Source organism: Rattus norvegicus, chromosome 1, assembly GCF_036323735.1.
Source record: "Rattus norvegicus strain BN/NHsdMcwi chromosome 1, GRCr8, whole genome shotgun sequence".
Lineage (NCBI taxonomy): Eukaryota > Metazoa > Chordata > Mammalia > Rodentia > Muridae > Rattus > Rattus norvegicus.
The window spans coordinates 82,720,493-82,742,708 of NC_086019.1; the positions used below are offsets into that span (position 1 = coordinate 82,720,493).

General features: G+C 50.4%; 3 protein-coding genes across 8 annotated transcripts; 1 reads left to right on the top strand and 2 right to left on the bottom strand.

Annotated features, from left to right (window-relative positions):
- The first annotated feature begins 4,349 nt into the window (after window positions 1–4,349).
- Trim28 (tripartite motif-containing 28) lies at window positions 4,350–11,074 on the top strand. Of its 2 annotated transcripts, NM_053916.1 has the most exons (17): window positions 4,403–5,031; window positions 5,321–5,433; window positions 5,657–5,789; window positions 7,679–7,814; window positions 7,896–8,012; window positions 8,083–8,197; window positions 8,328–8,474; window positions 8,578–8,692; window positions 8,801–8,907; window positions 9,004–9,040; window positions 9,127–9,172; window positions 9,261–9,513; window positions 9,701–10,020; window positions 10,126–10,249; window positions 10,333–10,419; window positions 10,498–10,635; window positions 10,722–11,074. In NM_053916.1, exons 1-17 carry the CDS (start codon window positions 4,686–4,688, stop codon window positions 10,893–10,895), a joined length of 2,508 nt encoding a protein of 835 aa, NP_446368.1. In that variant the 5' UTR covers window positions 4,403–4,685; the 3' UTR covers window positions 10,896–11,074. The 2 variants fall into 2 exon arrangements, with proteins under 2 accessions (XP_063121963.1, NP_446368.1); XM_063265893.1 differs by having other exon boundaries at window positions 4,350–5,031; window positions 10,333–11,066.
- Chmp2a (charged multivesicular body protein 2A) lies at window positions 10,720–14,596 on the bottom strand. 5 transcript variants are annotated; one of them, NM_001416000.1, is made up of 6 exons: window positions 14,129–14,252; window positions 13,336–13,549; window positions 12,366–12,545; window positions 12,160–12,290; window positions 12,015–12,076; window positions 11,738–11,940 (listed from the first exon to the last, which is right to left on the bottom strand). In NM_001416000.1, the coding sequence occupies exons 2-6, from the start codon at window positions 13,501–13,503 to the stop codon at window positions 11,813–11,815; spliced, it is 669 nt and encodes a 222-aa protein (NP_001402929.1). In that variant the 5' UTR covers window positions 13,504–13,549; window positions 14,129–14,252; the 3' UTR covers window positions 11,738–11,812. The 5 variants fall into 5 exon arrangements, with proteins under 5 accessions (XP_063125093.1, XP_063125089.1, NP_001402929.1 ...); NM_001108906.2 differs by lacking the exon at window positions 14,129–14,252 and adding an exon at window positions 13,997–14,126; XM_063269023.1 differs by having other exon boundaries at window positions 10,720–12,076; window positions 14,129–14,596.
- On the bottom strand, window positions 14,269–17,806 carry Ube2m (ubiquitin-conjugating enzyme E2M). The gene is made up of 6 exons (NM_001108471.1): window positions 17,125–17,806; window positions 16,034–16,128; window positions 15,901–15,939; window positions 15,704–15,807; window positions 15,335–15,398; window positions 14,269–15,247 (listed from the first exon to the last, which is right to left on the bottom strand). The coding sequence occupies exons 1-6, from the start codon at window positions 17,231–17,233 to the stop codon at window positions 15,107–15,109; spliced, it is 552 nt and encodes a 183-aa protein (NP_001101941.1). The 5' UTR covers window positions 17,234–17,806; the 3' UTR covers window positions 14,269–15,106.
- Between the last annotated feature and the right edge of the window lie 4,410 nt (window positions 17,807–22,216).

Genomic DNA, 22,216 nt, shown 5'->3' on the forward strand with positions numbered 1-22,216 from the left:
GGAGGAAAACCTTGTTTTGTTTTTTTGAGATTGGCCGTTTCTATTATGTAGACCAGGCTGGCTTTGAACTCACGGAGATCTACCAGCCTTTGCTTGCTGAGTGTTGGAATTAAAGGTGAGCACTACCATGCTAGGTCTGTGTGGGATTTTAAAAATTAGTGCGAGATTTTAAAAATTAGTGATGGATGTAGGAGAGTGCAGATGGGTATCGCTGTTCTTGAGCAGGTGGTTTTGGGGTGTATGAGAGAGCAAACTGAGCCAGAGGCGGTGCTCCACGCCTTTAATCCCAGCATTAAGGCAGAAGCAGGCAGATCTCTTAGCTGGAAGTTAGCCTAGTGTACAGAGAGAGTTCTAATACAGTCAGGGCTACACAAAGAAACCCTGCCTCTGTCTTGAAAAACCAAAAATAACTAAACATACAAAAGGAAAGAAAGAAAGCAAGTTGAGAGAGCCATGGGGAGCTGGCAGGCAGCACTCTCTCACAGGCCCTGTGTCAGTTCCTGGCTTGAGGTTCCTGGTACTGCTTCTGTAGCTGACAGATGGACAGACAGCTGTAAAATGATACGAACCCTTTCCTAAGTTAATGTTGGCCATGGTGTTCTGTCACAGTGTAGAAACCTTAACTAAGATAGTGGTCAAGCCTCTTTCTGTGGATGCTCTCTATTAGCATGGATGTAGATGAGTACACGTATACACTGCGGTGCTCACATGGAGGTCAGAGGACAACTCTGTGGAGCTTTTTCATCCTTCCAACTTTTTTTTTTTCTTTTTCTTTTTTTTGGAGCTGGGGACCGAACACAGGGCCTTGCGTTTGCTAGGCAAGCGCTCTACCACTGAGCTAAATCCCCAACCCCCATCCTTCCAATCTTTAATGAAGCTTGTTGAACAATGGGCTTTGACCCTCTCCACCTTCTCCAGCATATATAGATTCTTCTTTTCTTTTCCCCTTGAGACAGGGTTTTTCTATATACTCCTGGCTGTCCTGGAACTCACTCTGTAGGACAGGCTGGCCTCAAACTCAGAGATCTGTCTGCCTCTGCCTCCCTAGTGATGGGATTAGAGGTGGTGTGTCATTACTGCCCAGATAATTTTCTTAAAAGAGATTCAATTTTTTGTTGTTGAACGATTTATGTTTGTAAACATGAATGAATTTATGTGTGCCGCATGAGTGCAGGCTAAAAGGGTGTTGGATTCTCTGGAGCTCAAGTTGCAGGTGATTGTAAGCCACCACATAGGTGCTGGGAATTTACTTCTAGTCTCCCATATGAGCAGTAAGCACATTTAACTTTTAAACTGTCTCTTAAGCCCCAAGATATCCAAATCTTTCTTAGTGGAAAGTCTCTAGGAGTAGACTTGAGGCCCTTACAGTTTGTACATTTTTGTTTTGAGACAGGGTCTCTATTATGTAGCTCTGGACGTTTTGGAACTAGCTTTGTAGACCACCCTGGCCTTGAACTCACACCTTGATCTACCTGCCCCTGCTATCAAGGTGCTGGGACTAAAGGTATACAGCCGTGCCACCACACCCAATCTATGTTTTAAAGATTTTTTATAATTTTATTTTATGTGTATGGCTGTTTTGCCTGTATGTATATGGGTACCACATATGTTGTAATTTATGAGGGGGGGGGGCAGGAATATGTTAGATAGATCGAGGAGGTATGGTGAGGTGGGAGGCATTTCTTCCCCCGAGGTACCAGGCATACGATAGGTATAATATGGAATAGAGGTTATTATTTAGGGCATGGGAAGGGGAGTTGGGAAGGGAGGGGGGAGAGAGGGGGGGAGGGAGGAGGAGGGGAGAACAAAGAAGAGGAAGAAGCGGAAGAGGAGGAGGAGAGGAGGCTGGCCCCGGGAACACGTGGAGAAAAGGGGAGCAGGGGGAAGGGGAGAGAGGGGGAAAGGGGTCAGGGAGAGAAGGAAGTCAGAGAGAATAAGAGTAAGATAGAGAGGAAGGGGCAAACAGCCCCTTTTATCATAAGCCAGGCATACCTGGCTGTTGCCAGGTAACTGTGGGGCAGAGCCTAGAAGGAATGCTAACAAGTGTGCTTGGTACCCATAGGTCACAAGAGGATGTCAGGTCTCCTGGAACTATAGTTGTTTGCTACCATGTAAATGATGGAACCAAATCTTGCTCTCTGCAAGAGCAACAAGTGCTCTTAAACTCTAAGCCATTTCTCTAACCCCTTGCCACCAGGAGTAAGTTAGTAATGTCTAGTACATTATTAGTATTATTATTACTGGTTGTTGTGGCAGAGTATGTGTCCAGTTTGACTTCACTATGTAGCACAGGCTATATATACTTGGACTCATACTCTTCTACAAGTACCTGCATCTGTCTGTCCTGCCTCAGAGTTTAGCACCTGTTTCTGTCTACATTCTCTTTCCTGTTTGGGGACAGTGTCTGGATAGTTTTCTACCAATATCTATGTATATTTATTTTTTGTTTTTTTTGTTTTTTCTCTTTTTTCTGGGGCTGGGGACCGAACCCAGGACCTTGCGCTTCCTAGGCAAGCGCTCTACCACTGAGCCAAATCCCCAACCCCGTATATTTATTTTTTAAATTTCACTAGGCATGGTGGTGCGTGCCTTTAATCCAGCACCCAGGAGGCAGAGGCAGGTAGATCCCTGTAAATTGGCTAGCTGAGTCTACAGAGTGAATTCCAGGATAGCCGAGGCTGTTACACAAAGAAACCGCCTTGAAAAACAAACAAACAAGCCCCAAAAGAAACAAAAAATTAAATTACATCTGTTAAATGTGTACTGAATACACACGCATGTGCCTCAGATTGAGCATGGAGTCCGGACAATCTGAGGGGGTTGGTTCTTTGCTTCTACTTTGTGGGTCTTGTGGCAGGTAGTGCCTGTGTTCATGAGCCACCTCTTTGCCTCTATCGCCGCTCTCTCCCACCTTTTGCCGTGGTGGTTCGGGTGTGCTGAGGATACAGTTTAGGGCTTTGTACAGGCTAGGCAAGCAAGCGTTCTGCCACTCATTCAAATTTCCAGTCCCCATCCCTTATTTTCTTTGACCTTGTGTCTCTGGTATCCTAAAGTCTGCTCCCGGGGTTTAGGTAGGCTTGGCTCACAGGCACCCTACCCTGGTGAGTCTGGCCCCAGCAGTCCGTGGGGCCGTGAAAATATTCGCAAATATTTCTACGGGAAGCCCGCACTCAGCTTCCAGATTATACTATCCTTTTCAGAGGTAGAAGTGAGAGTCCAGAGGCTGGGTCTGGTGGGGGCGTGGCCCGCCGAATGGTGAACGCAGAACTGCCGAGATAGGAACAAAGGCTGGGGCGGGGCAAAACCTTGGGCCCCCAGCTTGATTGGGAACAAAGGCCACACCCGGGACAGTGGCGGGACACTCCTCGCCTCTCCGCTGCCACGTGGGTGAACACCTGGTTCTGCACGGAGGAGGTAGACTCTTGTTGAGAACCCTAGAGTTGCTTGTGGGCAACTCACTCTAGCCCAGACCCAGACCGTACCCAGTACACTGCAAGGCTGCAGAGGCATCCACTCAGCACGGCAGTAGAATGGCAAGGGGTACAGGTTGCCTTTTTAACACTGATCCTGCATCTGAGATGAACCGCTTCACCGCTCTTGATCCTGCTATTCTTTTCCTTAAATCAAATTCTTCAGCCAAGGTCCTGCTCCTCATGCAAGATTATTCCCCAGGTCTTATTTCTCCCTCAGATGAGATTCATCACTCAGATCCAACTTTTATTCCTTCGCGTTAGATGTTCAGTTCTTCCACCTCCAAAAAACCCACTAAAACCAGAATAGCAGAGGACTAAAACAGAAGAGGCTTTCGAAAGACTGGGCAGAATTTTACAGAATGGTTTCTCAGTACCTCTCTGTGATCTGCGGTTTGACTTGGACAACTTTTCGCTTCCCGAGTTTAACAATAAAAAAAGTTTGGGTTAAGACCGCCTCCACGCTCGGCGGGAACTTCCTGCCAAAGACCCCCTCACCCCCTCCACCTGGGCTCGGTCTCTGTGCTCAGCCGTGGCTCCGCCCTCTTCGGATTGTCCCGCCCCTCTTCGCGGACTATAGGCCAAGCTGCGGCTGCGGACGTCGCCACGCCTGCTAAGGAGGCGGGGCCTAAGGTACGGTTCTGCACGACTCGCGCTTTCCAGCACGCGAGGAATAAGCCTCGGTGCACTGTACGGTGGGCATGGGAGACATCACGCACGTACTCCGCGGGTGAATTTCCTACCGGTAGTCTTGCTATCCTGGACCTAGAGGGGCGGCTGCGAGTAGAAGGGAGGGCCCTGGCGCGTGCGTAATCTGCCTGCGCCCCGCCCCCAGGCTGCGGTGCCCAACGCGCGTGCGCGACGTCGTCGGCGCCAGATATTTCTGTCCCGCCTCCAGGCCGCGGCTCTTTCTGCGAGCGGCGCGCGGTCGGGCGGTTGTTCGCAATTCTTGCGGCGCGAGTCTCAGCAGCAAGGGAGGAGGCGGCGCGGGTGGCGGCGCCGTCGTCTGTAGAGAGGCCGGCAGCCAGCGGCTTGGCCGCATCTCGGCAGCGCCTGGGGCGCGGCGGGCGTCGGCCCAGGAGACGCGTGGCGGCGCTCGGCCTCGCGGCATCGGCGGCTGCCTGGCCGTTGGCGGCGAGCGCACTTGCGCCTGCGCAGCGGGCTCGGTGCCCCTCCTCCCCTGGGCGGCCCCCCCAACCCCCCGGCGGCGTGTGAATGGCGGCCTCGGCGGCGGCGGCGACTGCGGCGGCCTCGGCCGCGACGGCCGCGTCAGCGGCCTCTGGTAGCCCAGGGTCGGGCGAAGGCTCGGCGGGCGGTGAGAAGCGCCCCGCTGCCTCTTCAGCCGCGGCGGCCTCGGCCTCCGCGTCGTCCCCTGCGGGGGGCGGTGGCGAGGCGCAGGAGCTTTTGGAGCACTGCGGCGTGTGTCGCGAGCGCTTGCGGCCTGAGCGGGATCCTCGGCTGCTGCCCTGTCTGCATTCGGCCTGTAGTGCCTGCCTTGGCCCCGCTACACCCGCCGCAGCTAATAATTCGGGGGATGGCGGCTCGGCGGGCGACGGCGCTAGTGAGTACTGGGTGGCCAGGTGCCCCTCCCCCCTCCTTGAAGCCCGTGCTCGGGACTGCGCCTGTGCGAGAGTATGGGGGCCCGGGTAGGGTTAAGTAGGCCTGCTGGTTTAAGAGGGGGCGGGGAACGGGTGCTGGCGGCTTGCAATGCCGGTTACCAGGTCTGGACACCGAGATGCAGACTGTGGGGTAGGAGTCAAGAAAGCCGAGTGTCTGGCTCGACTTTTGAGTTGGGGGCATAGCTTAGGTGAGCATGCAGTTAGTTTTTTCACACATTCTTGTCTTGGCAGTGGTGGATTGTCCAGTGTGCAAACAACAGTGCTACTCCAAAGACATCGTGGAGAATTACTTTATGCGTGATAGTGGCAGTAAGGCCTCTTCTGATTCCCAGGATGCTAACCAGGTATGTCCTTTGGGATATCTTGTAAGAGAGGGAGGCATCTTTTCTGAAGCATCTCACCAGCTTAACTAGTTTGGATAGTATGTTCATAACAGTCTGAGTCTCTGGAAGGGTAGTACAGATTTGAATGCATTATGTAAAATTTAGTTTGTGTTTTCTGGGAAGTAAATAGAGGTCCGTTGGATAGTTCTGCCTGTTCTAACCCCCGCCTTTACTTCACTCACAGTGCTGCACTAGCTGTGAAGATAACGCCCCAGCCACTAGCTATTGTGTGGAGTGCTCTGAACCACTGTGTGAGACCTGTGTGGAGGCTCACCAGCGGGTGAAATACACCAAGGATCACACTGTGCGCTCCACGGGTATGTTGAAGATTTGAAGGCTGTTGGAACTGCCCTTTCTTGGTTGACTCAAGTGCATACTTGCAGGATGGGACAAGGTGTTTTTTTTAGGAACCTGACACAACTCAAAAATGCTTTGGTTCTGGAGCAGACTTTGGAGGTCTAGGTGGAAAGGGAAAGGCCACAGGTAGAGGATGTGTAGGGTTATTTAACACCTGCTACAAGTCAATACTAGGGATTCAACTAAGGTCATCTTGGAAGTCTCCAGGGGAAGGTTGTAGGTCCTGGTGGTGGGTCGATTAGCATAAGCAGCTAATGAAGGCAAGATGAAGTGACTTGGATTTGGATGTTCTCTGGCACCTGGCTTTAGCTGCTGAAAAAGGGCTTTTGAACAGGGAGAATTTCTTGACAAGTTAAGACTCTTAGGCCATTGTTTAGGGTGAGTCCTGGAGTAATTCAGCAGCAAGCCTTCAGCATCTTCCTAACTAAAGCTTATGGTCAGATTGATACCTTGTTTTCTGGGTTTGGTCCTGACTCTGATGTGATGGTGAGTTTCTTCCTACTTGGAAGGACATTGTTAAGGTAGTAGTAGAAGGCAGTTGTAAGGCCGGTGTGAGAAGTCAGGAGTGATAGGAAGAGGACTGCTCTTACTAGTGGTATGTAGTTTGGGCTTGGTTAATACAGCCTGAATTGGAATAGCATCGGGGAGAAAAGGGACTGATAGGTCAGTCCATACTTTTCTATTTTGGTGAGACACTGCTCAGGCTAGCCTTGGACCCCTCCCCAGACAGTTTCTGTGTATAGCCCTGGCTGTCCTGGAACTCTGTATAGGAGGCTAGCCTCTCAGATTTGCCTGCCTCTCCCCTGGGATTAAAGGTGTGTACCACCTGGTTTTCCCTTGAACATTTTATGCCCCTCCCACAGCTCCAAAGTGCTGGGATTAAAATAGGCATTTGGAATGTGCATGTTCCCCGCCCTTTTTGTTCATTTGTTTTCAAGACTGGGTTTCTCTGTTACGCCCTGGCTATCTTAGAACTTTTTTTTATTTTTGAGGCAAGGTCTGTATATAATCCTGTTCTTTAACTCACTAAGCCAGGAATCAGGGTGGCCTTCATGCAGAGATTCTACCTACCTCTGCCTCCCCAAGCGCTAGGTTTAAAGTTGTGACCCACAAGGCCTTTTTTGTATAGGTAGATGATAGCTCAGCATATAGTTCCTACTAGCCCATCTGGCCTGTAACTCACTCACTGCAAATCAGATTGGTCTCAAAGTCAGATCTTTGTTTTTTTTCTTTTTTGCCTCCTGAGTCCTGGGACTCAGGACTTTTGAGCATTTCACTGTAGAATCAAGTTAAGATTTTAGGAATGTGAGTACACTGTAGCTGTCTTCAGACACACTAGAAGAGGGCATCGGATCTCCATTACTGGTGGTTGTGAGCCACCCTGTGGTTGCTGGGAATTGAACTCAGCACCTTTGGAAGAGCAGTCAGTGCTCTTAACCGCTGAGCCATCTCTCCAGTCCAACAAGTCTGTTTTTTAATTCACCATATGCAGTTCAAGCTTACCTTGAACTTGTGATCATTCTGTTTCCTGGGTGCTGATAATACGATTAGTATTTTTAACAATAAGTGCTGGTGTTAAGTACTCTGAGCCATCAGGACCTTGTTTATTTGGCAATGGTTCATTGGCAGATGGAAAGATAACTGAGAAATAGTAAGTAGATTGTCTTTTCATAAGCTTGTTTTTATTCCTTATAATGTTAGTTGGTGTGGTCATTTGGGAGTAAAATTTCCAGATCTAGGTCTTAATAAATGGGCCAGGGTTTTGGGAAAAGCTGGGATAGGGTTATAAGGGGTTTGTTTTCTTTGTTGCTTGAGTTGGAGGTGACTAAGGGCAATTCCTATTTCTTAGGTCCTGCTAAGACTCGAGATGGAGAACGAACAGTCTATTGTAATGTGCACAAGCATGAACCCCTTGTGCTGTTTTGTGAGAGCTGTGACACGCTCACTTGCCGGGACTGCCAACTCAATGCTCACAAGGACCACCAGTGAGTCTCAAGGCGTAGGGGGTTGTTGGATACCATTTCTTAAGTTTTGCATGCAGGCTCACTTTTTTTTTGTGGTCTCAGGTACCAATTCTTGGAAGATGCAGTAAGGAACCAACGTAAACTCTTGGCTTCACTGGTGAAACGTCTTGGGGACAAACATGCCACACTGCAGAAAAACACCAAGGAGGTTCGAAGCTCGTAAGTTCCGGTGCCAGGGCTATTGGGGTCCCAGGGCAAGGTTTCTGGCTTGACTTGACTTGTCCATTAGGATCCGCCAGGTGTCTGATGTGCAGAAGCGAGTGCAGGTTGATGTGAAGATGGCCATTCTGCAGATCATGAAGGAGCTGAATAAACGGGGACGAGTTCTGGTCAATGATGCCCAGGTAAAATTTAGTGCTGGAATGGTATTGGTCTGCTTCTGCTGGTGGCTGACATGACAGTATCCAGGGTGGAGAAGGATCCTTCCTAGTGCTCTGCTTTCTTTAATGAGGCTGTTTTTTCCTTGACTTGCAGAAGGTGACTGAGGGTCAGCAGGAACGTCTGGAGCGTCAGCACTGGACCATGACCAAAATCCAGAAGCACCAGGAACACATTTTGCGCTTTGCCTCTTGGGCTTTGGAGAGTGATAACAATACAGCCCTCTTGCTCTCTAAGAAGCTGGTGTGTAGTGGTGGCCTTCATTATTCAGCTAGGTGGCCCCTCAGCACCTTGGGATCCTGTAAGTTGCCAACTATGCTTATGTGCTACATTTTTGCCCCATTAGATTTATTTCCAGCTGCATCGGGCCCTCAAAATGATTGTGGATCCTGTGGAGCCTCATGGTGAGATGAAGTTTCAGTGGGATCTCAATGCCTGGACCAAGAGTGCTGAAGCCTTTGGTAGGTTACTTAGTCCTTTGCTTTTTTTTTTTTTTTTTTTTTTTTTTTGCTCAACCATGGGAGCATTCAAAGCAGTATTGTGCCTAATGGGGTTTCTCTTTTCTTCAGGTAAGATTGTGGCTGAGCGTCCTGGTACAAACTCCACGGGTCCTGGGCCCATGGCTCCTCCAAGAGCCCCAGGCCCCCTAAGCAAGCAAGGTTCTGGTAGTAGCCAGGTGAGCTGGGTAGAGGAACCAAGGAGAGGGAATGAGGGCCATGGGGGTTTACTTATATCCCTGCTGATGGTACATGTTCTGTTCTTCTGTCTTTAGCCCATGGAAGTACAAGAGGGCTATGGCTTTGGGACAGGTAGGTAGCTTTGCCTAGGAAATTGGGCTTGGTAAGTACCCTCCCTGTCTTTGTCTTTTCTGCCAACTCTTTTGTTTTCTGAGCAGATGATCCCTACTCAAGTGCAGAGCCACATGTATCAGGCATGAAGCGGTAAGTATGGCAACCCATTGAAGTAGCAGGGGGTACAGGATTGGTGTGGTAGGGATGCATGTGAGCTCATGACAAGATATACTAATAGGTCCCGCTCTGGTGAGGGAGAAGTAAGTGGCCTCATGAGGAAGGTGCCACGTGTGAGCCTTGAACGCCTGGATCTGGATCTCACCTCTGATAGCCAGCCACCAGTCTTCAAGGTCTTTCCTGGAAGCACCACTGAGGACTACAATCTAATTGTTATTGAGCGTGGTGCTGCTGCAGCAGCCGCTGGCCAGGCTGGGACTGTGCCACCAGGAGCCCCTGGTGCCCCACCCCTGCCTGGCATGGCCATTGTCAAGGTAAGCCTGTCTTTTTTTTTTTTTTTTTTTTTGGTTCTTTTTTTTCGGAGCTGGGGACCGAACCCAGGGCCTTGCGCTTCCTAGGTAAGCCTGTCTTAATTACATACAGGATGATGCTTAGAGAGTGAAACCTGCTACCCTAGATTCTGATACTAATTCTGATACTAACACTCAATCTGTCTTGCAGGAAGAAGAGACAGAAGCTGCTATTGGAGCCCCTCCTGCTGCCCCTGAGGGGCCTGAAACCAAGCCTGTGTTGATGGCTCTGACTGAAGGCCCTGGGGCTGAGGGACCTCGTCTAGCTTCACCTAGTGGCAGTACCAGCTCAGGCTTGGAGGTGGTAGCTCCTGAGGTTACCTCAGCCCCAGTAAGTGGGCCAGGTATCCTGGATGACAGTGCCACTATCTGCCGTGTATGCCAGAAGCCAGGTGACCTGGTCATGTGCAACCAGTGCGAGTTTTGCTTCCACCTGGATTGTCACCTCCCTTCCCTGCAGGATGTTCCAGGGTATGTGTGAAGCCAGGCAGAATCAGATCGTGGAGGGCTGGTTGTCATCTTTTACAACTAGAGTTGGTTGTCATCTTTTACAACTCCTATTATTCTTCATCCTAGGGAGGAATGGAGTTGCTCACTCTGCCACGTGCTCCCTGATCTAAAGGAGGAAGATGGAAGCCTTAGCTTGGATGGAGCAGATAGCACTGGTGTGGTAGCTAAACTCTCACCAGCCAACCAGCGGGTGAGGGCCGAATGCACATGTGTTGGGTGGCCCAGTAGCTAAGGCCTTCTGTGCTACAACTCTCATATCTCTTGTCTGTCTAGAAATGTGAGCGTGTTCTGCTGGCCCTTTTCTGCCATGAACCGTGCCGCCCCTTGCATCAGCTGGCTACCGACTCTACATTCTCCATGGTGAGTAGTCCCAGAATAGGAGAGGTTGCAGGTGTCAAGTTGGTAGCCCCACTCAATGTCTGTTGTCTCTCCCTGCAGGAGCAGCCTGGTGGTACCCTAGACCTGACCTTGATTCGTGCTCGCCTCCAAGAGAAGCTGTCACCTCCTTATAGCTCCCCCCAGGAGTTTGCCCAGGATGTGGGCCGCATGTTCAAACAGTTCAATAAGCTGACTGAGGTGAGCCTGCAGAATGAAGTGGGGAGGGGGCAGCAGGGGGAAGAAAAGCCAGAACCCACTCACCAGTGTACTCTTAATTGGACCAGGACAAGGCAGATGTTCAGTCCATCATCGGCCTCCAGCGCTTCTTTGAGACACGAATGAATGATGCCTTTGGTGACACCAAGTTTTCTGCTGTGCTGGTAGAACCACCACCACTGAACCTTCCCAGTGCTGGCCTAAGTTCTCAGGAGCTGTCTGGTCCTGGTGATGGCCCCTGAAGCTGGGGCTCTTGTGGTCAGCCCAGTCCAGCTCTGGTCTCTGTATTTTCAACCCATACCCTGTCCTTCCTCTGGTGGCCTGACTACCTGTTCTTGCTGGCCCCATCCCTCAGTCCCTCCTCACAAAATGGTTTTTACTTCTGTGGATTTAATAAAAACTTCACTGAGTCAGTCGCTCATTCCTCAGCTGTTTGGGGACTGTTCCTGAGGACTTAGACTCTGCCTGCATGATACTCTACAGGGGACCTTACCTCATTTGGCAGGGTGAAAGATTTATTTGTACAAGTCTCTGGTGAAACTTGGAGTTCTCAAGTGTGCAATATGCCTCCCAGTGGCCAGATAGCATATTTAGACCTGCAGCTACTCAAAAGCTTAACACTCAAATTGGGTTGTGTGTAGATTCTCAAGGGGTTCTTGTTTTTACAGAGTCTGGCTATCCTGGAAACATATAAACCAGGCTGGCCTTTAACTCAGATTTGTCTACGTCTAGGGTGCCAGGATTGAAGGTATGCGTTAATACTTGAATTATTATCCTTGCTATGACCCATAACAGCACATAATGAGTAGACAGTCATTAGCTTAAATCTCATCTGTTGTCATGGATTGTTAGTATTAAACACCTCACTGAATGTGTTAGATGGAGGTATGCATTGTCTGGATGCTGCCAGCCCACTTTGGTCACTGGTTTAAGTTAACATACTAACTGGTGTCTCTAGTGCTAGTTAGTCGTGGGGGAGCCTGTACCTGATTGGTAGCTCTCAGCCCTTTGTATTAAGCAGAATCCTCTTCACTCCAACCTGGAATTTGGGTCTTAGTGTAACTAGTCACAAGCTCAGCCTTGGTAAGTTAGTGTCCAAATTTCTTTATTACAGGGGGGACAGGATGAAGATCCTAGGCATTGAGTCCAGGTGGAGTGTTCAGTCCCTGCGAAGGTTCTTGAGCCTCTCTTCCAGGTCTGCATCAGCATCAGCCAGAGCTGAGGCTGTGGCCTCTGCTTTCTTTCCGCCAGCAGCCACACTGAGTGAGCCTCCAGTGGAGGGGAGGTCTGCAGAGAGAGTTGAGGGTCAAGGGCTGTGGTTGAGCATTGGGTGGGAAAATAGGTGGATTTGGAACACTCACTTGACAGCTCATCTGTGAGGCTCAGTCCCAGCTCATCCAGTACCTGGGACACAACAGCATCACTAGGAAAAGAAAAAACTCATCAGGTCTATGAATGGTTAAGGGGCCTGGTAAATATTCTTGCCTTCCTGTTAAAGTCCCACACCTCTCCTCTTCATCTTCCTCATCACCCATTGCATCATCAATGGCATCATTCATCATTTCTTCCTTCATGTCCATGATCTCTGCCTGCCGTTCAAACTCCATCATGATCTTCTGGATCTGGGGTAATTTCAGCTGGAAGAAGCAGGGAGGGTGAGTGACCTGCCTGAAGGTCAATGGGGATGGGAAAGTGGATTGGGAGGGACAAACCTGTCTGTTCATGGTGCCCATGGCCTTAGTAACACCCTTCATGGCTTGTGCCATTGAGTTGTTGGATTTTAGAGTTTGTATCTTGAGGGACACAGCCTGGATATTGGCCCGCATCAACACAAACTTGCGCACATATCGCCGGGTACGCACCAGGTCTTTTGCCATGATTCGAACAGCATCCTGCCGAGTGGGCAAGAGAAGGATGAAGCTGTGAGGTTATACTTTATTCCTGCTGTGGTCCAGAAAACTTATGGAAGATCTCTTCTCCCCTCTTCAAAATCTCACCCTTCACTCATGTATCTCAGAGTAGCCTATTGACAAGTTCTGCCTCAATCTCCCTTAATGCAGGGACTATTAACCTAGTCCTGACGTGTAGGAATATGCACATAAAAGGCCTAGGCTCAGCCCCTATTTCTTTTGATCTCCAGGATATCCACAACCTTTTTACTCCATTTTGACTTCTAGACTGTCAAGAATGTCTTTGGGCCATGGATATTTTGTGCCTTGCCCAACACGCACAAAATTCTGAGTCTGCCATTGAATAAAGTTCACCTCAGGTTCTATCTAGAATCACCTATCCAGGGTCCAGCTTCTATTTCCTACCTAAATGTTGCAGCACCCCCCCCCTCACCCCCCAGGAAATAACCATCTCTGATCCTCATTAGCCTAAGGCTGGTTAACTCTTGCCTATTCATCACAGCTTGTGTCTGGTCCACCACCACTCCTCAGCTCTTTTGTTCTCTGTTTGCTATTTGGCTTGGTAACATTTGGCTGTTGTCTGCTTGATGGCCAGCTTTTCTGGAAGCTCATTTGTACTACCTGTGAAGGGGTTTTCTCTGACACCCCAGACTGGGAAATTCCTGTTCACCATTATACTTTGCTCAAAGCACTCTGTTTCACTGTTATCCTTCCACAGTGTCTGAGATGACATCTTGCTTTGTGTCCCAGCCCCTGACCACTAGACACTTACCATCTGGCCTTGCTTTGCCATCTTTTTGATGTCTGCAATGATTTTCTTTTCCTGGGTTTCTAGTTTTTGTCGTTCCCTGTCCAGTTCTCTCATGGCTCGGTTCAGGGCCCTCTGGTTTTGCCGAAGTAGTTCCTCTGGCGTCTTCCGGCGCCCAAACAACAGGTCCATGGTGGTAGGACTCCACCAGCAGGTCTAAGACAGCCGTCAGACCTAGCTGTAGGGTGTAGGGTACAGGGCCCAGGGCAGCAAAAGACAGAAACAGTCTTATAAGAAGATAGGGTGTAGAAACAGGTACGCTTGAGTAGCCAGTGAGAACAGGCGAGAACTAGTTATAGATATATTGACTCAGGCACAACTCCTTTACTCTTTCCATGGACGATGAGGCAGGCCTGTTTCCGACTTAAGGGTGTGGTTCCAGGGAACCAAACCTGAGTGGGCACGCCAAGGTGATTGAGTACTGAGGAGGGGTTAGTTGTGAGGCCCTCTCGACAAGGGAGGATAAAATGGAGTAGGTTCTAAAATGTAAGGTGGAAGTTGGGCCCTAAGGTGGGGTAATGGACATGAATACCAAGGAAACAAAGCTCTCCGGGATAGAACTGACATTCTATGCTCAGGACGTGACAGGGACACGGAGCAGGTCTTGGGTGTTGAGCCTGCATACCGAGAGCAGGCAGAGGTGAAGACCTCGATGTGGGCAGGGACAGGCGGACCGCACGGCATCCGATGCTCCAGCCTAAAAGCCCTCCTACGCTGCCGCCCAAACGGGACCTGCGGCTCAGCAGAGACCACTCACCGGAGCCGAGAGAAGGATGGGCTTCCGCTTCCGGGTCACGCCCCTTTCCCTCCGAAGTCTGGGGACTCCACCAACGACAACCCCTCGGTTCGGTAGCCTCTGCTGCGGCCGCCGTTTCCGGATTAAACGATCTGACGTCACACGACCCACCCTCTCCGGGAATGCTGGGAAGTGCTAAGACGCACGCGCACAGCCAGCCATAAAAGCGCATGCGCAAAGGACCCCGCACCTCAGCAGAAGGTACAAGCCCCACCCAAGCCAGCATCGCAGGCCCACGGCGGGAGCGCAGCAGGACTGGCTATTCATTCTGGAAGGCCCATACTCCACCCAGTTTTGGGCAGATCATTTATCGTATCTTAGCAAGTGCCTGGCAGGAACCAAATTGGCGGGCCCACACATGGCATAAAGGGGCAAGACTGGAAATGACTTGTAGGCTCCCTTATGTTGGTGTAAGGGCCAGGAGCTGAAATTACCTGATTCTTCCATTGCTTGCGCCTCATCCCAGTGAGTGGTCCCACCCAACCCAAGGCCACAAATTTATCTTCATTATAGACGCTGGTGGACCTCACTTGTACCTCCCACCCCACAGAAGGAAGAGGCAGAGGCCATGCAGTAACATTCCCCTTTAATAGCCTGGTGGGACCTCCAGTGGTGGTGGGGTGGGTTGCTTGAGCCTGGTGACCCAGGCCCATTGCCCACTTACCCCACAGTCAAGAGTGGGGGGTTGGACAGCACCCAGCGGGAGGGGGGGCGCTAAACAAGCCAATTCATTTCCCATCGCTGAGCAGGTCGGGGGAGGCAGCACCGACCATAATCACGTGGTGGTCAAAAAAAATAACTAGGGGCAGGTGACAGGGAGGAGAGGCAAGGCCAAGGCAGGGGCCAAGGCTACCCCACACACCCTACCTGGGCCCCCAATAAATATTTGCAGGGGATGCCTGGGCCAGTAACCCTGGCAGGGATGGGTAATTGCTAACCCTATTTCAGGCAGCGCTCGAAGTAGGTGGACCCGATGTAACCACCTCTCATGGAGCGCTGCACGTTTTGTTCAAACAGCCGCCGATTGTTCTGCAGGACCTCGGCAGCCTCCTTGTTCAGTGGGTCCTCGGGGTTGGGCTCCTGTGGCCAGTACAAGTGGAAGTCAACAGGCAAGAGAGGCAGAGATGGCCAACAAGCCCTCAGCCTCAAATGTCTATGCCTACTTACCAAGAAGAGATACTGCAGGCCATAAATTATGGAGTTTATCGTAAGGACTGGCTTCCAGTCCTCTCTGTGGGCAGAGAGCATCAAGGTTATCAGGGGCTGGTGAGTGGGAGGTTGCCACAGGCCCTGCTAACACGAAACAGGTCAGGCCCATAGAAGGGCCATTAACATTGAAGAGTGAGGGGGAAGATGTGGAACAGGGCAGGTCATGGAGAAAGCCAAGGTCAGGTCACTAGAAAAACAACTTGAAAAGGAAGACAGAAACCCAGACTGACCATAAAGGCAAGGACAGAGATGGATGCAGCATCCACAAAGGCTGAGAGGATTCCTAGAAGGCAAGCCTTGGGAGGGAAAGGAAGGCAGTGCCCTCACCTGAGGATGTTGAGGCAGACGTTGCCCTCGAGGTCAATGTTGGGATGATAAACCATTGTTTCACACTTCACCTTGGGAGGGTCATGTGGGTAACCCTGTCCCACCTGGCTCCAGAAAAAAGAGAAATGAGATGGGAGGGTGTTTTGGCTATGCCCCAGTCTTCTCCACAGAGCCACCTTTGTACACTTGAAACTCACCTTAAAGCTGAACACAAACTTGCCGCTCTTGTAGAAGCCCTGGAAGAGGAAGGGGGAAGAATGCATAAAGATCCTGCTCTTAGGGGGCCACCCCTGGACTGTTCTTGGGAATCCTGCCATGTTTTACTCTTACTTCATCAGGACAGATAACCAGTTTGAAGTTGAGGAGGTCGTCTGGGTCTGAGAAGCTGATGTCACACGTCTTGGGCAGGTTCAGCTCGTTAATGTCTAGGTTTGCACAGCAGGGAGAGGGAGAGAAAACAGGTAGAAGAAAGGAGGTAGGTCTGGACATGTGTCAGTAGAACCCCCAAGGTCTCCTGGACCTGAGGTGCTCTTTGTGTGCTGTGCTTTAACTCACTCCATAGGACTAACTACTCTTTCCACTTTTCAGTCTCTACTCTTCTGGATACACGGTATCCCACATACAAGCATCTTCAAGTGTAACTGGATGCCCATCTCTTGGGAAAGGGCAAGCCTTTATCCCCCAACCCCAAGTCCTCCGCAAGTTCCCACAACATAGTCCCCAAGAACCTTTACTCCCATAACCCTTACTTCCAAGAACCCCTGAGTACCTTAAACCTGAGGTTCTCTATTTCTAGTCACTATCTCCATTCACGACTGTTTACCAGTTCACCACTATTCAAGGACCATGACACCTCCCCCCACAACACTAAGTTCAACCTTCCCATCAAGTATCCAGCCTCCACTGTCCTCCCTCTTCTCCGGATTACTCCACGTTCCCATCTGATCCTTGAGATTTCTAGCATGGTAGCTTAAATTGACCCAAACTCCTTTTTTTTTTTTTTTTTTTAAAGTTCCTGTCATTTTCTCTACCCCCCTTCACCTCAAACTCAAAACCACTCTGCCTAAACCCCTGGACTTGAGTCCTGGACCACCAGCCCCAGTATAAAACACTAAACCGTCTCCTACTTATCCCCAATTCGTAACCTTCACAATCTTCACGGCCCGTCACCCCAGAGCAAAGTTCCCCTCTGACTCTCCAAACTATACCCCTCCCCTAACAGATTCCGGGTCCCTAACACTCCAGGCCCAAATATCCCAACGCCCCATACTCGGCCCCAATCTCTGACCCTCCCTAGTGACCGCACCCCCCCACCCCGTCCCGTATCACAACCCTCGAACTCTGACCCTCGATACCAAATATCAGCGGTGGCAATTTCACGCCACGGTCCCTGACCTCGAACGCAGGGTCCCGACCCCTACCCTTCTGAATCCGCAGCTGCGCCGCCGACGCCTTCTTGCTGCTGCCCTTGGTGCCGCCGGCCGACTCCTCCTCCTTCTTCTGCTGCTTCAGCGAGAACAGCTTGATCATCCTGCCGCCGCCGCCGCCGCCGCAGCCGCCGCGGGGCCCGGGACCCCGGCCACCCGGCCCCCCGCCGCCGCCTGCGCCGCTTCCGCTCCTCGGACCCGCTACCGCGGCCTCCTCCGCTGCCGCCCGCCCGGCCTGCCGCGCTGCTCCGCGCCCACCGCACGGCCCGCCTCGGCTCCCGTAGTCCGGCTCTGGCCTGGCTTAGCACCTCGGGTGTGTTCGGAAGTGCTCGGGAGGACTCGGCTATCCTCGGCCCCGCCCCTGCTACGGCCCCCGCGCCCTCCTCCCCCTCTTCCGCTCGGGTCTTGTGAGTCCCCGCTGCGGCTGCGGACGCCGGCCTTTACCGGTCCGCCGCTCTCCCGCCTACTTGCTCCCTTTGCTAGGAGGCTGCGGTGAGGTGGAAGGAGGAGGCGGCAGCCGCGCTTGCGGCGGCAGGGTACCGCAGGGTACCGGTGGAGGCTCAGCTTCCGCGGCAGGCGCGGCTTCGATGCGGAGGTCGGCAACGGCCTCGGGCACCCCGCCGCTTCGGCACTTTCCGTCGTCTGTCCGCTTCGGTTTTTCCTGGCTCGGCTGCGCTCTGCGCCTGCGCAACTCTTGCAGCGCCCCCACCCCACCCCCCTGCTTGCTCCTCGTTGTAGTTTGAGGTTCGGTTTTCTTCGGTTAAGCTCGGGTATTTCCGTTTGTGGAGGTGACTATTTGGCGGTCCATCGGGTACTTCCTGGGATGCGCACCCAGGAGAGTAGGAAGCAGTGCTTGCAACCATTTTTGAACCAGGCAGGTAGTGGCTGTTTGGCTCTTGGTGGTTCTATTCAATATTGCACTTATGCGGATCTCAGCGGGACCAGGTTACCAGGTTAGACTGGATCCTTGCCCTCTTGAGGGCTCAGCAAAGGCAGAACCTGGACGTTGTAAGGAACGTTGCCTAAGGGTGCAGAAGCAAGCTCCCCTTTAATCCCACCGCAATCCCAGATTCAGATTGATGGGAACTAGTTTAAAACTCGAATTGTGGGTTGGGGATTTAGCTCAGTGGTAGAGCGCTTGCCTAGCAAGCGCAAGGCCCTGGGTTCGGTCCCCAGCTCCGAAAAAAAGAACCAAAAAAAAACAAAACAAAAAAACAAAACAAAAAAAAAAAAAACTCGAATTGTTCTGGAGGCTTGAGGTATCAAGTTGGCTTGAGAACAGGCGTTAAGGGCTGGAGAGATGGCTCAGTGGTTAAGAGCACCAACTGCTCTTCCAGAGGTCCTGAGTTCAAATCCCAGCAACCACATGGTGGCTCACAACCATCTGTAATAAGATCTGATGCCCTCTTCTGGTATGTCTGAAGACAGCTACAGTGTACTCATATATAATAAAAATAAATCTTTAAAAAAGAGAGAGAGAACAGGCGTTCAGGGACACCCTAGGCAACACATCGAGACCCTTGTTCCTTAAATTTCTGTTGTGTAACAGACGTGAGCAACCGTGTAGTTCTAGGGTCCGAGGTTGACGTTGGTATAGGTAGGGCTTACGACTGCGATCTAGAGACCAGCAGAAGTGGCACTGTGCTTCTTGATTAACTTGTTCAGTGAGCTTGCATCCAACCACAGTGCTTGGGAGGCAGAAGAAAATAATAGCTCAGGATGGGCCAGTGACTTTGGCTGTCATCTAGGAAACCAGAAGCCAGAGTCGCTGTTGAAAAACATGACCGGAACAGGTTAGGACTATGTTCTGCTCTTATAAAGGCTCTTTGCTGACTGACAGCGTTTGCACCACCCAGCATGGCACAGTTCTACATTCCTTGCCGGCTAGCCCATTTTGAGACCCAAGACAAATCACTCTAGAACTGTTCATTACTGTTTTCTCAGCTATCCTACTCTAGGCTGATTATTTTTGTATATCTGCTGTTTTTCTGGCTTGCTTTCTTCCAGATAGAATCCATCTCTGTAGTCCAAACTCAGCATGTAGTCGAGGTGGATCTTGAACTAACGTTTTTTCCTGTTGTCTCTGTTTCCTGAATGCTGTGTTTACAGGTATATCCCTCCATTTTTGACCCTTCCAAAGTCCCATGGCTGTGGCTAGATGGGGCTCTGGCTAATCTTTCTTTTTTTTTTTTTTTAAAGATTTATTCATTTATTATATATAAGTACACTGTAGCTGTCTTCAGACACACCAGAAAAGGGCATTAGATCTCTTTACAGATGGTTGTGAGCCACCATGTGGTTGCTGGGAATTGAACTCATGACCTCTGGAAGAGCAGTCGGGTGCTCTTAACCGCTGAGCCATCTCTCCAGCCCTCTTTTTTTTTTTTTTTTTCTTTTATTCGGAGCTGGGGACCGAACCCAGGGCCTTGCGCTTGCTAGGCAAGCGCTCTACCACTGAGCTAAATCCCCAAACCTGTGGCTAATCTTTCTGGTCCTGTAGTTCTGCTGACTGGGGTAGCACTCGCCTGCCTGTGTTCTTTCACTACCCTTTGGATTAGATTCTAAATTCTTCTTATCTTGGCTCAGGATCTTTGGCAGTCCATGAGGCAGGAGAGATCAACACTGAAAATTATGGGGACTTAAGAAAGGAATAGAGCCTCTGACTCTGGGGCCTGTTGAAGTTGATTTTTCCCTTAGAGAAGTAGGAATGCCAGTACAATTAACAACTGCTTCAAGGATTTTCTCCCCTCTCAGCTGTGGACCTACAGTTTTCTAAGAATCTCATCAGAAAATCCATTTATGGGAAAAGGATGTGTACTAAATGTGTACAATTCTCATAGGTTCTGGTTTTACCTCATCCGATTATAATCCCATCTAAGGCATCTCTACAGCTACCTTCTAACCTTTTCAAAGAGGAAAGGAAAAAGGTTTCTTAGCAACCGTTTGTAAAGTAACTTGAGAGCCACCAAAAGTATCATAGTGAATGCTAATACTATTGAGGTTATTATCCCTTGAGGGTCCTATATGTACTACCTTCCCTCATTCTTCCTCTGAAGACATAATAACCATACTTGATTATATGTTGTCTCTTTCTGAGCACTTCTCTCATGCTTAGTGCTTATATTAAAATATCTATACTTTGCTTTTTACTAGCCAGGGTTGAAATTCTTTTCTGCACTGGAGCCATGAATCTCAGTTTGTCCTGAGTCCAGATCTTTTAAGATTAGGGGTATTCCACAGGTTGCTAGGGGTTGCCTCATGGAGCTGTGTCTCTGTCCTCTCACAGCTGACAGTTGGAGGGAACAAGAGAGTATCATAGGGATCGGGGACCCGCTTGTTCTGCACAGGATCAGCCTCTCTGTAACTTGGTTTGGCTTGTCTACTTAACCTTGAAGCTAGGTCCATGTTTGGAGTGTCACGATGAAGTAGTGAGAACAAGTAAAACTATCCGCACAAAAGTAGCTTAGACACACTGCCCTTAAAATGGAATTCCTGGAGATGCCAAGGCTAGAGCCAATCTGATACAGCTACCCAGAGAAAGGCCTTAACTGTGGCTTAGGGCCCGAGCTGAGTCATGTTACATGGGGCTCCTTTGACTACTTGCACCCCAGTACCCCTCGGGAAGAGGGGAACAACTGTGTCAAAGTCATAGCCAGTGAGATGGAAAGGAAAATGGCTATTGCAAAGGAGGCAAATGTCATGGGGCACCAAGCCTGAAGTGTTCAGGGTCATGTCAACTGTTGTCAGCTCTATTTCCTGTGACTTCCTGCTGAATGCACTCCTTCTGAAGACTTCTCTGAAGGAGACCCTTGTAGAGCTGTGAACAGAGTCGTGTCGAAGGAGCCTGTGGCTGGAATGAGGGGAACAAATTCTAGAGTGTAGAGCAACTGGTCATGGGCCTGCAGCCTGTGTTCTATAACTTGGGAGTTTCACACATCCTTTCTTAGTATCTGTTGGCTGCAAAGCCATGGGGGTAGGAAAAGCTTGACATGTCTGAACTTCTAGGTTAAACCTCCCATTTTGTATCATGGCCACCTCCTATGTTCACTCCTCCGTGCTCCCACAGGCAGGAGGAAAGCTTTGCCTGCTTGTGATAGCTTGAGGGGTTGGGGACAGGGTGCTGCTAGGATGAAAGTGACTGGGCAGTGGGTTTGGGCACAGGGAAACACTGTCATGGGAATTGGCTTAAAGCAAGATGGATGGCTTGAGACGTAGGCAATCCTTTGGAGGCCCATGCCCTCCCAAGGCTCTGGAATGTGGTTGCAGTGTCGGGGAAGACACCACGAGATCCTGTCTCCTGACAAAGGCTGGGATACCAATTAAATTCCTGTCTCTGAGCTCTAGACTTGTCTCTCTGGGCTTCACCATAGGGCGGAGACTCCACAGAGGCCTCCAAACCTCCTGTTCTGAGAGACAAGGTGCCACGGGGTGTGGGAAGCATGTCACCAGGGCACCAGGGCACAGCAATCTCTTCGCCTGGCAGCTAAGGCCTTTCTAGTAGAATGCTATGCCACCCTGAACCAGGCCTTTGAGCTCCCTGGAGAGAAAGCCCTAAAGGTTCTTCCTCAGGATTCTTCACTTTGGGACAGGATGCTCAATGATCAGAGCTCCCAAATGGCTGCTCCTAAGTTCCACCTCCTTCACACTACACTTTTACATACACACTGGGAAGTTGCTTACAGATCTTCACTGCTAAGCCCGATCACTTTTCTGAGTTCTACCTCAAAAAGCTTTGGATACCTACAAAAGTCCTATCTTTGTTCTTGCCCTGGTACTACGGACAGTCTCACTCTCTTTGATGATAATCCCAGCCCTCAGCTCCCATCCGGCTGATTGCTGACAACCATTGCTGAACCTGCTTGCTTTCTGGGGACCCTGACTCAAATGGCATAGTTCTTACTCTTCCTCTCTTTACTGTTCATCTCTCTCCTCTCAGCAGCAACCACGATTTCTAGTTTTCCTGACTTGTTTTTCTTTCTAACTCATAAAAATAGGCCTCAAAACCTAATGGGGGCGGGAGGTGGGGGGAGCACACCCATGGCCTTGTGAATACTAGCCTATCAATAAACTTTCTGACTCTGGCACC

What these genes read in the sequence shown, in the direction of transcription:
- Ube2m (NM_001108471.1), bottom strand. Translation starts at nt 17,233, where the DNA reads ATGATCAAGCTGTTCTCGCTGAAGCAGCAGAAGAAGGAGGAGGAGTCG. An exon ending in AGTTTGTGTTCAGCTTTAAG is followed by an intron (nt 15,808 to 15,900) that starts GTGAGTTTCAAG and finishes TTCTGGAGCCAG; the next exon opens with GTGGGACAGGGTTACCCACA. An exon ending in GCCTGCAGTATCTCTTCTTG is followed by an intron (nt 15,248 to 15,334) that starts GTAAGTAGGCAT and finishes TACTGGCCACAG; the next exon opens with GAGCCCAACCCCGAGGACCC.
- Chmp2a (XM_063269023.1), bottom strand. Translation starts at nt 13,503, where the DNA reads ATGGACCTGTTGTTTGGGCGCCGGAAGACGCCAGAGGAACTACTTCGG. An exon ending in TGGCAAAGCAAGGCCAGATG is followed by an intron (nt 12,546 to 13,335) that starts GTAAGTGTCTAG and finishes CCCACTCGGCAG; the next exon opens with GATGCTGTTCGAATCATGGC. An exon ending in GAGGAAGATGAAGAGGAGAG is followed by an intron (nt 12,077 to 12,159) that starts GTGTGGGACTTT and finishes TTCTTTTCCTAG; the next exon opens with TGATGCTGTTGTGTCCCAGG.
- Trim28 (XM_063265893.1), top strand. Translation starts at nt 4,686, where the DNA reads ATGGCGGCCTCGGCGGCGGCGGCGACTGCGGCGGCCTCGGCCGCGACG. An exon ending in ACCAAGGAGGTTCGAAGCTC is followed by an intron (nt 8,013 to 8,082) that starts GTAAGTTCCGGT and finishes CTTGTCCATTAG; the next exon opens with GATCCGCCAGGTGTCTGATG. An exon ending in TCTTGCTCTCTAAGAAGCTG is followed by an intron (nt 8,475 to 8,577) that starts GTGTGTAGTGGT and finishes TTGCCCCATTAG; the next exon opens with ATTTATTTCCAGCTGCATCG.